The sequence below is a fragment of the Mytilus galloprovincialis genome, chromosome 4, assembly GCF_965363235.1.
Source record: "Mytilus galloprovincialis chromosome 4, xbMytGall1.hap1.1, whole genome shotgun sequence".
Classification (NCBI taxonomy): Eukaryota; Metazoa; Mollusca; class Bivalvia; order Mytilida; family Mytilidae; genus Mytilus; species Mytilus galloprovincialis.
Window position 1 is genome coordinate 102,438,754 of NC_134841.1, and position 15,987 is coordinate 102,454,740.

A 15,987-nucleotide genomic window follows, 5' to 3' on the forward strand; every position below is an offset into this window, starting at 1 on the left:
ATATAAGCATTTTTCGGATGTTAATATAATGAAAAAAGTTTTTAAAAAATATACAAGACTCCTAAATTTAAACTGGAACAACTATAAAAACTGCCCAAAAAAAATATTAAAAAAGAATAGACATTTTGAGATTTCCCCTACAATCACTCGAAGTACATCGGGCACTTTCTCTTTTACTTGCTAAAAAGAGGAATTCCGACTGCTTACTTCCGGTTGATCCTGACCGGTATCATTTGTGTGTGGAAACATGATGGAGACAGATACTCAAGCTGATGCTGATGGAAGTAATTTGCGACAAGTTTCAACAGCAGTGCTGTTAATTGTCGGAGAGCCTGCTACAGCTGATCATAAAAATTTAATTCTTGGAGAAATAACAAAAGGTATTTAAAATTATAATTGATTGTGGATCGATGCCGGCTAAAATATTTGGTTTACTTTTATTTTTGAGACATTTTAATGCTTTAATAACAAATATGTAGAAATCTTTAAAAGGTACAGTGCTAATCTTTTATATTATTATTTTATCATTTCTGTCATTGTAGCCGGGCGATGAAGTCATTTTTGATCAATCAGTTTATCGGACATTTTCCGTGAGTCACCAGATGGTGCTTTGGGAATACATTATGTTAATTCATTGCGTCTGTCTGAATATATAAATCATGTTGCATGCTATAGTAATAACAAAAAGATAACTGATTAAACTTTGTTTTTACATAGTAATCGAAAAGATCATCTAGGTCAATGACATTGTACACAATGACAACTTATTTTATGAATGAAGCTCACACCAGGTAATCCATCAAAATTCATATCTTGTGTGACTTCCTATAGAGTACATTAAATAAACTACTTAAAACTATATACACACAGACCTTGCTGAGATACTTTTTAATATTAATAAATCTGCTTTACAGCTTATTGACTGCCTAAAATTTTAATGCACTTGAAAAGTTGTAAAAAAGATATAACACCACTTTTTTCAAGAGGTTGGACCATATTTTTTTTAGACAACTTCATTTTGTAGTTGATAAGGTCAGATTTGACATTTAGTTTTTCTTATTGAACAACATCAAAGATAAATAATTAAGAATAATTGTAAATCTCTCTTTAAATGATACTTTGTTCATATTGTTTTCCTTTTATGTCCAGTAACAAGTATTTTATTATATTTGGGAAATAAAACTTCAATGCATTAAAGACAACTTTTAATAGTGGCTGCCAAAATTTATTTGAGTTGATTTTAGTCTTGGGGATAGTTTTGGTAATTCTATTTGCCAAAATATCAGATGGAACTCTTCAGTCTCATCTTGGAACAAGGCAATCATGGAGATTGGCTAGGATAAAAAGAATCTAGACCCATTCCTAGTTTAAATAGGGACCTGATTGTATTTCTAGCGACTACTATTGGTAATCCCCTAAAATCTAGAAACCCAGGTAGCAAGTTCAAAGGTATATTATATATTTTTCTTGTGATACACAGCTTATTGTATGTGTATAATACAGTAAAACATACAGTGGATACATTGTTATTGTGTGTCAGACTTAAAAAAAAAACAGATTGCATTCAACATGTTAAATCACAAAGTTTTTGTAAAGTAATACACATTATGTAAACATGCAGAATGAGTCACTTGAAAGGGAAATCATTCAAGTTACTTGGTTGGTGTGTACTTTATGACATAACATTTTAAAGCATTGATTTGACAGATGTGCAAAGTGCATGTTTCCATGAATTTATGGTTCATGTTTACTCATGCAGCAATATTGTTCAAATTAAAAAAAAATATATGAGACAGTAAGGTAAGAACTTAATTAGATTGGGTTTAAAATAAACAGTAAATTTATATACACATTTTCAAAGCTTGTTTTAAAAGTTTAATTTTAAATTGATAAAAAATTCAAAGTAGAAGGTTTTTTTTTATCAGTTTATTCATATCATATATGTGAAATTTAATAAATGCTGGTATATATAGTAAATAAAAGAGTACAAAGTAAATAAAAGAGTACATAGCAAATAAAAGAGTACATGTACATAGTTATTAAAAGAGTACATAGTTAATAAAAGAGTACATAGTTAATACAAGTACATCAGGGGCAGATCCAGCAAGAAAGGGGGGGGGGGGGGTGTCCCAACCCTTGTTAAAGGGGGGTTCCAACTATATGTCCACATTCAAATGCATTGATTGTCAAAATAAACCCCCAAAACCTCAACCCCCTTCTAGAGCTGCCACTGTTCATAATAAATAAAATACTGATATGGTCAATGAGACACATATCCAATAGAGTTTACAATGACATGTCAGATGTCGATGTAGGATAACACAAGTCTTCAAAAGGGAATGCACTAAAAACATGTTATAGTTTAACTTATTTGTTTACATTCATGTTCATCAGGAATCATCATGTGTTATTTAGTAAAACTTCCTGTTTAAATTCTTTTAAAATAACCCAAAGGATAGGCATATGAATTTAGGCTGGGTTTATAGTCCTAGATAGTTGATTTCTGTGTGCACCTAAATTTAACCAACCAACAAAGTAGGGTTAATCACCCAAAAATAAAGACAGTTGGGCAGGAAAAACAGACATACAGATACTTTTGATTGAAGATATATAATGTTCTATATAATAACTTAGGCATCATACAATGTAATCAAGTTGATGATTACAACAAAATAAAACATACATGTATGAACCAAGGCTCCGTGTTGAAGGCCGTACATTGACCTATAATGGTTTACTTTTATAAATTGTTATTTAGATGGAGAGTTGTCTCATTGGCACTCGCACCACATCTTCCTATATCTATGTAGTATAGTAGGGTACAATGATTTCATTACATGTAGTTTAATAAAAAAAAATCTGATATTTTTATCAAATTTGTTATTGCATGTTCATAGGGGAACACAGTCATATTGTTTAGAAGTGCATTAGTAATAAGGTCCATGTAGGACCATTTTCTGTCAGGAAACCCTGGAAGATAAAGTTACTTAAAATCTACTGATTTTATACACGTCAATTTTTCTAATAACAATGAAGCTAATTTTTCACATGATTTTTGCATGGGTCTAATCAGAATTTCATATAATAGGTCATGTTTGAGTATGGAACTGGATAAAAGCAGTGAAGGTTCATTTTACAAAAAACCCAACTTGTGTGTCTAGTTTATCAGATGACCTTAGAAAACCTTAGTTGATCAAGATTAACATTGTACATAAGCCTGTTTAAATACCTGCTCACCTTAGATCTTGAAACAACCAGGTATTTTAAAAGTATGGTTCATTCATTCATACATCTAGTCAAGACCTATATGATAAAAGGGTCTCTAGAGTTCATTTAATTTATTACAGACTAGGAATGTAAATAATGCATTACATTACTAAATTATATTTTGTTTGGTCAGTTTTGACATAGTCCCTCGCGGGACTGTTTGTTAATGTAAAGGTATGAAATAAATTTATGGAATCCTCAGTTAGGATGATCACATGTTTTTTCAATAGTTGTTTACATTAAATGAGGCTCAGTGACTACACTTTGACATAACATTGAAAAATGTTAGCTTGAGGGGTCTGTAAATTATTTAATGTGTGAGGTAATAGAATTCCTTTAAGAAAGTTTACGCAGATGTGTAATGATTCTGTGTAATTAACACCATATGGTTTTTCACACTATCACTTTCCTCTTTTTGGATGTTTATCTTGTAACTGTCATTTCTACCATAGATGTAAGACCCACATCTATGATTCTACATACAAATGTATGTACAAACATCATTCTACCATAGATGTAAGACCCACATCTAGGATTCTACATACAAATGTATGTACACAAACATCATCATCATGTTGCAAATAGAGAAACATTTTTTCTGTGTATGAATGTATTTTACAAACTTAAAGTTATTTTTCCCACTATAGTATGTTACGTAATCAGAATTAATCAGTACTAGTTTTTTTGTACGTTGTTTATTTAATTCTGAAAACTATCTATCAGGTTCCTTTAAACTTTAATAAGTATGACATTGAAGGTTGGTGAACCATGATATCTTGAACAGTCTTGTAAAACCAAAATCTTTAAAAAAAAGTTACAACAAAAACCTTCTTTATAATTTTATGTAGTAACCCTTTCTATATTATTTAGTGGCAACCTTGTTACACTTAATGTAACTAATGCATTGGTTTAATAGGCAGATAATATTGATTATTTCATAATGTGTGGTAATTTAGAAATTACATGGTCACTGTAGACACCTATTGCCTAAAGACCCTTTCTATTGTGTCTGTAATTTCAATCTGTTCAGGCCCTTGTGGATTTGTAATTGAGATAAATTAGTAAATGACCATATGTTAAGTTAATATTGATAATTCATAAGATACACCTCATTTCATATAAATGATTGAGGCATCTGGATGTTATGATAAGTCTGTCATAGGGACAAAAGTTCATATGGTCAGCTTATTAAGAATTCAATTTCATTATCAATGGCATATTGGTTTTAAGAATATCTTTTGTGATCAGCAGCATATGGACCAACCTTTCTCTGTGTCTATTGATATAATCTAGAGATAAATAATTTCAAGAGATAAAAAATATGTAATTTAATGTCTTCTGTTTTAACCAACAAAGTGGACAAGTCATTGATGTACTTATTGATGTAATACATATATTTTGCTCTTGAACGTTTGTTATCAGTGATATTGTTTACCTTAAATTAGTGGAGAATAAAGGCTTTTTCCCCTGGAGAAGAATCCCAATTTGAAAAGAAATGGCTTAAAATTATTCCCCAAAAGACAACTTTTTTTCCAAACAATGCTGTCTCAGTAGTAATTGTGCATGAATACAAACTGACAAACACTCATTTAAACAATTTTCTTGCCTAAAATAACTATATGTGAACATTTGAGGGTCTATTTATGTATCATCACTGACAAAATGGGGTCTTATTTTAAAGCAGGGTTTGACTCTTGAAAATGGGTCTGTAAATTGAAGTTTCAGTCAAATTCATGGTTTTTTTAAATTTCCCAATTTGATGAAAATGATGCATATTTTCCCAATAAAAAAGGGTAGAGGTAGTTTTGAAAAAAGCCAACAATATCACTGGTTATGAGTGTTTTTGTGCCTGGGTTTTGTTTGTTGTTATAATTGAAATTTGTACTTAACTGGTTAATAGATCATTGTACTACAGACTTATCGTTTTTTCTAAATTGTAAATTTTTATGTATATAAAGCTACTTTGTTTTCTAGTTAACATACATTTGTCTCTCTAATGTCAAAAATGCTACTTCGGGGGCATTACGTTTTACCATTGTGCGTCTTTACATCCCAAAGTTGGTTTTACCATTCTCTAACTTTAATTTGGCAACTTTGCCTCAACCAAATGCTATAAAACTTATACACAATGCTCATAACCACAAAATACAGATCAAGTTTAAATTTTGGGGTTGTCACTTTTATTGTTCTAGAGTTATGCCCCTTTACAAATGGAAAACTGCTGAATTTTTCGTTTCTTTTCTCTAACTTTAGTTTGCCTTTACCAAATGTTATGAAATTTATACACAATACTTGTTACCATAAAACTCAGATCAAATCCAAATTTGGTACGGTCACTTTAACCGTTCTTCAGTTATGTCCCTTTATAACATTATATGCAACCCGGGCATCATCTGTTACCCATGGACACATTCCCCATTTACTTTACTTATTCTCGTCTTTAAATAAATATATAGGTATTTTGCTATTATTATTTCCTTAGGATAACTTCCTGAACTTGCCTTATCCTTTTTTAGGAGATGGGGGATAACTTATTTATAACTTTGACATAATGTAGAAGTTACAGCTTTATATTGTATCAAGCTTGTAATTAAAACATCTGCTGATTTTTGTGAGCTGTTCAATACAGAAGGGATAGAAAAATCCAATTTATATTCAGAGTTAAGTGGTAAATTTCAGGGGGTAATTGTTAATAATCATTATTGGTTTCGTTAATCTAATTGAATAAAAGCACTTATCATAACCTAATTTACATACATGTCTGTAGGTCACATAAAATTGGTGAATTTTAGAAAATCTGTTGTGTAGTTGTTCCAATACAACATTAGATATTGATTTCGTGTGCAAGACACAGGTATGTCTCTGGAATAACTTCATCAGGTACATTGAGAAACTAAATTTTGGAAAGGAATCCTCTGACCCAAAGTGATTAAGATTTTTTGCCTGCCCCTCCTCTGGTTACTTTGTGAAATATCAGCATTTTTTTTAAAGAATTTTTGGTAGGGAGAAAATCTATTGGATGGATAAACCGTAAGAAATATGTCAAAAAAGACCAGTTAATTCAAGTTGATTCTCATTCATTATATTTTATGATGAATATTTATTTGAAATCACATAGTTTTATTGTCTGAATTGTATCTGGTTGACAGTGGTTGGAAATTTCACTCCTTATTTCTTTATTTCTTCTAAGTTGATGCCTTGATTTCATATGAACATTAATCATTTACACCATATACATGTACCACATGTATATTCTGGCTGTATATTTAGGCAACAGTAATTCAATTCTCATCAGATACAAATCAAGTTAACAAACGAAAACTCGGGGAACAACATTTTCACTTATTATTATAAGTGAAACTGTTCCATTTTTCTAAGAAGCCCAATTTTCCCCCATGATTCATTCTAATCGTCACCTGCCTCTGTTGTGTATGTTAGCATGATTAACCATCATGAACAGAGCATAATACCTGCAGTTGTAAAAACTTTATTGTTTATTGTCTTACAATCCCACTGAAGTCAGACTTTAATTTCCATAAAGTGTATTGTCAGCCATTGATATATCAAGTTATTCCTAATATTTCATTAGCCTGATCTCATGTGCATTCACCTGATATCCTCTCTTTTCAAAATTAATGTCAGAATTTCATTAAATCTGTAAGTTTTCTCTTTAATGACAAATGAGTATCATTTAATTGGTCTTTTGCATTCAGGAGAAAATCATTTAAGATGTTTGATGAAACTGAATCCAGATTATATACATTGTTAAGATATTTTATCGTACACCCACTCAGTGAGTACCTTGTCTTGTTTCTGTAATTTATTGATCATGTCGACTAGAAATTGAAAATTTTAATTTCATATTTTAACTTTCATTATCAAATGTTGATTTCTTTTCCTCTGAACTTTGATTTGACTGGTGCTTGGCAGCCACTTCCTGTTTATAGAAATTCTTAATTATTGAATATATGAATGCACATTTTTACCCATATGGGTTGAAGGCATAAATCATTAAACCACTGAATACTCAGTTCTGCTAGTGCACATAAACATTGTCATCCTTTATTTCTTAGATAATTGTGTTGATAAATCTTAAAACTGGTTTTTCAAAAAGAGATTTAGAAGAGACATGCATATAGCAAGGCACTGCATTAAACATGTTTCTTGTGTCCTGCACTGGGCTGAGTGGACTGTGAGCTAGAATTGTCTCAATATTGGTTCTGACAATATTGTAGATATATAAATAAGACAATAGACAACACCTGTGCCTATAGCTGATTGATACACCTGTGAAGCCTCTGTCCTGCACTGGTCTGAGTAGACAAGAGCTAGAATTTCTCTCATTGTTGGTTCTGACAATATTGTAGGTACATGTATATAAATAAGACATTAGACAACACCTGTGCCTATAGCTGATTGATACACCTGTGAAGCCTCTGTCCTGCACTAGTCTGAGACTCTGAGTGGACAGAGGCGGATTTAGAGGGGGGCCCGGGCCCCCCCTTTTTGGGAAAAAAATTGGTTGCTTATATAGGAAATCACTGATGCGTGACTGGAGCGGGCCCCCTCTTAGGTCAGTCAGTGGGCCCCCACTTATGAAAATTTCTGGATCCGCCACTGGTGGAGTCAGAGCTAGAAGTTCTCTCCTTGTTGGTTCAGACAGAATTGAAGGTATAAATAAGATATTAGACAACACCTGTGCCTATAGCTGATTGATACACCTGTGAAGCCTCTGTCCTGCACTAGTCTGAGACTCTGAGTGGAGTCAGAGCTAGAATTTCTCTCATTGTTGTTTCATTCAGTATTGAAGGTATAAATAAGATATCAGACAACACCTGTGCCTATAGCTGATTGATACACCTGTGTAGCCTCTGTCAATCTTTCTCTCATTATTGGCAACCTTCCTGTTGGAATGATCTATCTATTGTAGCATACTCAATGTATTTTCTTAGGCTTAAAGACTTTCCTTAGATTTATAGACAAAAACATGATTTTGTTTCAGGACTTTCATTTTTTCCTGGAAATTTATGAGTAAATGTAAATGGTATTTTAAGTGCTAGCAGAATTTTCTCTTTGTTTCAATTGCAAGAACACAATTGTGTTAATACTGTTGTTATTTTTATGTCATTTTCACAGAGCTGGAGATCTGCAGTGCTAATTTCAACATATTAATATGTGTTTATGAGAACTTAACATGCGTACATGTATATTATATAATGTACAAATGTACAATAATAGCCCAAATTGAATGCCATTGATTTGATTATAAACAGGAAAGGGAAGACAATTTAAACTTAATCCTGGAAATATGTAGAGTGTGGCAGTTTGGAAATCAATGTTGTCTTCCTGTTTCCAGTCTATACACAAATTCCCATGATATTCTGCCTTAATCCTGGAAATATGTAGAGCATGTGGCAGTTTGGAAATCTCTGTTTTTATTTATGTTTACTTGTTTCTATTTTTAAATCCACCATGGAAGCAGAGGGGCATTCAGTTTTACCTTTGTCCATAGCTTTTACCATAAATTGATCAATTGTGCCAAAATATGGCTGGACTTATACATCCCAAAGTTGGTTTCTGTTTTCAAATTTAGCTTGCCTCAACCGAATGTTATTAAACTTGTACACAATGCTTATTTTCACAAAACAGATCAAGTTTGAATTTTTTTGGCGTCACTTTAACTATTCTAGAGTTGTGCCCCTGTACAAATAGAAAATCAGTTGTGTCTCTTCATAACTTTATTTGCTATTTCAAATTGTCATTGATACATGTATTTTTTTGTATGTGACAATCAACCCTACTGATGAGGTTTATGTCCTAGCATAAGCACATGAAAACTACTTTTTGAAGATCTCAACCTGGCCTACCCACCTTTTAAATGTCTGTCAGTCAAAATTTGAACCTAATTTTGGATGTATATATAGATACATGTTTTGTCTACTTGGTTCTTCTTGCTTATAAAAATCGAGGCTTGTCTGAGTTCATTAAAACTTTCTTGTTGAAAGTCACTTTAGACAACACTTCTGTAGATAATTACATGGTGAAAGAGAAAGTTTAAAACATTTTATCTGATGGTAGCTATTGATTTATGGTTGTACAATGTCAGTTTCCATCAAAGTCACTCAAGTTAGAAAAAAGCATAAATTTGATCTAAGGTTAAATAGTAAATGTTCATGTAAGAAACAGATACTTTTTAAAACAGGAATGAGATATGGGTATACACCCACACCAAAATAAAATGAAAACCAGAAATTTTATAATAATTTGTAAAAATATACCATTCAGCATCCCTAAATTCCCCTAAAGATCTGCAAAGATGGGGAAACTACTAAATCTTAAATGTGTAAGATGGCCATGCATCATATATTTTTAGATCTATATATACAATAAGACTTGTCCTTGCCCTATGTGCCATAAGACATAGCAAGGACTAAGTAAGTAAGTAATACAATAAGAAGTTTTCTTAAAAGAGGATTTTACTTAACTTAAACCTTAAAGATGAAAGAAAAAGTGCACTTAGTTGCATAGGACAGTACGTTTTCTCAACTAAATGAGGGATCCTTTCTTTTAAACTTCATTGTCGAGCCTTCGACTTTAGTCGAAAAAGCGAGACTAAGCGATCCTACATTCCGTCGTCGTCGGCGGCGGCGTCCACAAATATTCACTCTGTGGTTAAAGTTTTAAAAATTTAATAACTTTCTTAAACTATACTGAATTTCTACCAAACTTGGACAGAAGCTTGTTTATGATCATAAGAAAGTATCCAGAAGTAAATTTTGAAAAAATAAAATTCCATTTTTTCCGTATTTTACTTATAAATGGACTTAGTTTTTCTGCGAGGAAACATTACATTCACTCTGTGGTTAAAGTTTTTAAAATTTTAATAACTTTCATAAACTATCCTTGATTTGTACCAAACTTGACAGAAGCTTGTTTATGATCATAAGATAGTATCAAGAAGAACATTTTGTAAAAATAAATTTCCACTTTTCTGTATTTTACTTATAAATGGACTTAGTTTTTCTGCGAGGAAACATTACATTCACTCTGTGGTTAAAGTTTTTAAAATTTTAATAACTTTCATAAACTATCCTTGATTTGTACCAAACTTGGACAGAAGCTTGTTTATGATCATAAGATAGTATCAAGAAAAAAATTTTGTAAAAATAAATTTCCACTTTTCCGTATTTTACTTATAAATGGACTTAGTTTTTTTGCCAGAAACAAAACATTCACTCTGTGGTTTAAGTTTTTAAAATTTTTATAATGTTCTTAAACTATCCTGGATTTCTACCAAACTTAGACAAAAGGTTGTTTCTTATCATAAGATATTATTCAGAAGTAAATTTTGTAAAAAAAAATTCACTTTTTCCGTATTTTACTTATAAATGGACTTAGTTTTTCTTCCAGTTAACATTACATACAGTCTGCAGTTAAAGTTTATAAAACATTTATTAGATTCATAAACTATTCTGGATTTTTTACCAAACTTGGAAGCTTCTTTCAATCAAAAGACAGTATCGAGAGGGAAATTTTTATTGATGTTTTTCCTCATTTTTGTTGAGTCTGCGATTAACAGCAAAAGTAGGCGAGACACTGGGTTCCGTGGAACCCTTACAAATTTTTTTAAAAATAGTTAGTATGGGCCAGAAAAAAAGAGCAAAATCTATTCTCTGGATTTTTATTTATAACATTAGATCACTCCTTTGGATGAAAAGAAAGAACCTGAATAAATGCCCTGAAACAAATGATGGTAAACTCAATAGAAGAGATTTTTGTTTTGTTTTTGCCTCAAGTGCATTATTCAAGAGATGTAGTGTGCACCAAAGTTGTTCCATACTATCTGGGTCAGCATCACACAACTATAAACCTGAATGATTCAATGCCTTGTTGCATATTGTCTCAATTACAAACTCAATACAACCATCGATCTGTTTTCATTGAGTAATATTAAGAGTCTGAAGCTTTTGATCTTTATTAAAAGTGATAGTAAAAATTTGTAAGAAGGAAACATAAAACAACATGGCATATGGTATATGAAATATTGGCAAAAATTAGGTACACGTAAGTGCACCAGAATAAAAATAAATTATGTAATTAAAAAGTGAAAATCGTAAGTATGCTGTTGTTTTGGTTTTATTGGAATAGATCCATGACATGTGCATTTAGTTTAATGTTGTAGAAAATTTTGGCTTTACTTCAGCTTTGTTAAGTTGGTACAGGAAGAGGGATTGCTAACAAGACTATGGTTTGGCTTCTGATTTTAATTGTCTGGAGTTAACGTGGAGCTTAGTCACCATCAGATGAATATTACAGAGGTTCTGGCTTGTGTCACTGGCAAAAATTCAATATTCTAAAACTGCCACATGTAACTGTCTTCAGTGTTTTAACTAAGATTTAGTTTCGAAGTATAATTTTGTCAAACTATCATACCAAGGGGTTCCATAGATTTGGTGGGGTTTGTGTTGATCAGTCTTAAGTTGTTTTATGTACTGTAATTTCCAATGTATTAGTCAATGTGTTTTTTTCTTCTGAAAGTTGACAGGGTCATCTTATACTCCGGTTCGTATTATAAAAGACTTTTTTTTCTGAAATACAGGTAGGTACTGGTAGTGTTTTAATTGTAGCGCTTTGTTTGTCTTTTTGTCATTTTTTTTTCTTTTTTTTTTTCTGACATGGTAACTTTTGATGTTGTTGATTTCTCTTCTACTTTTGAAATTTTTTAGTTATTTTCTGCCTCTTTATTGTGATATGGTTCAGGAATTGCAAATGGCGTTTTGTATACATCTTGTAAAGGAGTACTTCAGTTTTACAGAGGCGGATTTAGGGGGGGGGGGCCCGGGCCCCCCCTTTTTGGGAAAAAATTTGGTTGCTTATATAGGGAATCACTGAAGCGTGACTGGAGCGGGCCCCCTCTTAGGTCAGTCAGTGGGCCCCCACTTATGAAAATTTCTGGATCCGCCACTGTTTTATTTTGTTTAGTAAACAACAATCTTCCACTGAACCAGACTATATGTTTTACTACAACTGATATATGTGGGTTAACATTAGTTTGTCTTTAGTCTTATATTATTAATTCTAGTCATTTATTCCTGCAATAATGAGCCATTTACCAAGTAAACCACATTTTACTGGACATTGGGTAGCAGTGATGTCGTTAGAAGCCGGCAGCCGGCGATTTTCGCCGGTTATTGTCCTTTTCCCGCCGGCTATTTTTGCATGAGTAAAAAAAATTAATAAGATAAAAAAGATAATCAGGTTAATATTAAAAAATAATTGTTCAATGCATCAGCTTCCACGATTAAAGTCGCGATAAACAAGGATGTAAATCAGTGTTTACCTTTGACTAAATATAGTTCACGTAAATGCAGTCCGCTGATTGGTCGTCTATTTAAAGTCGGTAAGTATTGTAATGTTTGCAAGGATAAAAAGAGAGACGTTCCGATGGACATTATGACCCTGTTTGGTTTTTGCTTCAAGAGAAGGAATAAGCCAAAGATGACAATAGCATGTTATGGAAATTAATATATCAGTCAAATAAAAGAAAGTATAATATATATAATGTTGTCAAGAATCTGGAAAACAGCACCTTTTGAAGTTCACATTTCAAAGCCCACGACCACGTGGTGTCCAGAAAATGAAGGTCAATAACGAAAGTAGAATATTGTCGACCACAAATAATTTTTAAAAATATCTTTTATAGTTCAAAAGGATTTTAGTTTACTGATTACTGAACAGTTAACAAATAAGAGAAAATAAAACGACATAGCTTGACAACATGTTTGAAATACGTGTACAAGTCTTATATGAGAAAAAAGGGGGTCAATTGTCACTAAGTACGTACGCAAATAAATCGATCAAGATATTTAATAAATTCGATTATTTTTGAAATAAAATTATAATATTTCACCTATTATTTCACAGGCACTTGCCTGTGTATTATTTACATATATTCAAGAACAGACTTCCTTAGTTGTCTTACAAAAGACACCTTCCCAGAAAAAAATATAATATAGATTAGCCTTGCCAGGACTACGGATTCTCATTTAAAAAAAAAATCAATGTGATTGAAGTTAACAACAAAAATAAGACAAAATTAACATTTTCCCAAGCATCTAAATCACTCTCAGGTATGCTCAGAATGCAGGAATTTTAGTCTAAATTATCAAATCTTTTTGGGGATAGCCAAGGACGTATATTATGTCAGTTATACGTCCTTGGGATAGCATACGATTTTATAAAATATAGCACCTCTGTAACAGTTTTAACTTTGAAGTCGAAGCTCCAGCTGACTACTAGTCAGTGAATATTGTTTTTAATTTTGTAAAAACAAAACCAACACTTTTTTAATATAAAATTAAAACATAATGTTCTCAATGTCACAATTACAATTTTCATTTAAAACTAAATTATTCAAGTGATAATTCAAACCAGAGACAATATGTTTCTATTCAAACTAAGATTTTTGGATTCTTTCAGTTCAAAAATATATTTACTAGCAGTCAACCTGCAGGAAAATGCACAAAAATGTATATTGGTCCATCAAGATGATCAATGATGTGATGACATGTACAGAAAATTTACCCATCATGTTGCTAATTTTAGTTAATCATTTACATTATCTTCAGTAAAAAATGATGTTTTCAGAGGTCTGAATAAGGGTCTAGGACAACCCCAGAATGCAGGATTTTGCACCATTTTAAAAAAAAATCCTGGGGCCCTTGAGCGGGCCCCAGACCCCCCGCCGTAGTAGCGACGAGCAAGCTCGTCGACCCGAACGGCTTCGCCGTCCGCATGTACTTGCCGCCTATTTTAGAAATTCAGCCTGCTTCTTCAAAACTTAGTGACATCACTGGGTAGTGTCAGACATTCTACATAATGACTGGTATAAACTTGTCTAAAGAGATTGAGTGCCATAGTTTTTAGTTTAAACATATTTATTTATAGTGGATTGGGAAACAAGTTTTGCAACTTATATTAATCCCTTTCCACTTTGCGGGTGCGAGTGCTGCCTTGTAGCAGCATTAGCCTACTCTTTTTCGAAATCTACAAGGGTGTCTTTAACGTGCAAGAGATATGGCTCTCTCTTAACACGGGTCAGCCATTTATCGTCCCCTTCCGACGGACTATCATCGTGAGTGCCATATATATCCTAGAATACATCCCAAGGGTTTTGGATCCTCTCAATAACAATATATTAACTCGCTGCATATAAGAAGATGATGTTTTGCACTGCTGGCTTGCAAATTACTTTTATCTTGTAAAATTTCTCTCTGTATTAAATTTCCAGGAACAAACTATTAAACAGGAGGAAAACATGTAAGAGAATGTTTAACTAATTGTCAATACATGTACCTACATTGAAGATTGATGGAACATGAGAGATTATAACATTAATCTTCACTGTCACTAAGTTGAAGGAAGTGGCTTACATTTGTACCTTAGTAAGAATATAAAAGTGATTTACAAGAGACAAAATCTTAGCAGTGTTTGAATTTCATATAATTGCATTCTTAACAAGTATAATAGATAGTTTAATAGATAACTTTTTGTTTATCAAGGTAGCTTTCAGTTTTACACAAACATGTTAAAACTTTAAAAGATTTGGCAAGAAATCTTGTTCATAAAGTGAGTGTATTGTTTGGCAAATTTTCTGACAAGTTTTGCACCGATCCTTAAATACATGTATGTTGAATCATCCGTAGATTGCAGGACAGAGGTATATGTAAATACATGTACCTGTTGTGATATGTTCAAGGATAAAAAAAATAAGGAAATTCCATTTTGAGTCACCCGATAAATTAAGATTATTTGTAAATCAAATCACTTGATGACACTATGTAAGAGGACAGAAAGTTGCTGATTACACAACATATAGTTATTAGGTAGACCTCACATATACTTTGACCTGTCACTATTATATAAGACACTCATAACACAGGCACTCGTCTCACAATTTTTTTTTCCCCGATATACCTATATATAAGGTGTTATATAAAGGTATATAGGGAAAAAAAAATTCTGAGACGAGTGCCTGTGACTCATCCAACTAAATATTTAAGACTTGTCAGGTTGGGTAAGTCTGGCTTTATGTCCTTCTGTATACATGTTTTCAGCCTTAATTCAAAGGTCATCTCTCTTATGAGATCAGTTTCTCCTGTCAAAAGCTTGACCATTATATATAGATTTGGCTGTAAACAGTATTACTGACTATCATGATGGTGGAAGTCGGATGAAAGTTATAATTTAAAGTTTTCTTGTATATGAAAAAGAATGCAAGAAGATACAATGGAAAAAAATCCCAGCCATTATTTGTCATTGTGTCTATTGATGTGGTTCCCAAAAAGTCAATAATAGAATCAAGCTAACAATATCTGAGGGATAATAATATCATTAGAGAATATTTATTGACTTGTAGATGTCACATATGAGGGTAAATCAGATGTCAATAATTCTTTATCAGGGCAGCGAGGACTTGACTTGTAGAAATAACATTAATAGGATCTAATCTAAATGTCAGTTGTATGGCAAAGCTTTTAATGAAAAAAAATGAGAATTACATGTATTTCCTGTTAATAAAACTTTTCCATGTGTTAGCCTCACCACTTGATTTAAGCCTGTTAAACATCTATGAAAGATGTTAACAGATTTTGGGCCCTTTCGTCTTTGGACCATTTAATTCAGCAACTGATTTGTTGTAAAGTATTTAACTTTTCCATG

General features: G+C 32.2%; 1 protein-coding gene across 3 annotated transcripts in view; it reads left to right on the plus strand.

Annotated features, from left to right (window-relative positions):
* Positions 1–207: 207 nt before the first annotated feature.
* The window catches only part of LOC143073663 (uncharacterized), a 33,994-nt gene continuing 18,214 nt past the window's right edge, over positions 208–15,987 (plus strand). Inside the window, exon 1 of one of the 3 annotated variants that reach the window (XM_076249368.1) lies at positions 208–380. In XM_076249368.1, the coding sequence (XP_076105483.1) occupies positions 248–380 (133 nt within the window). In that variant the 5' untranslated portion in view covers positions 208–247. Of the gene's footprint in view, positions 381–1,684; positions 1,801–15,987 lie in introns of those variants that run through there. The other 2 variants (XM_076249367.1, XM_076249369.1) reach the window with 2 other exon arrangements.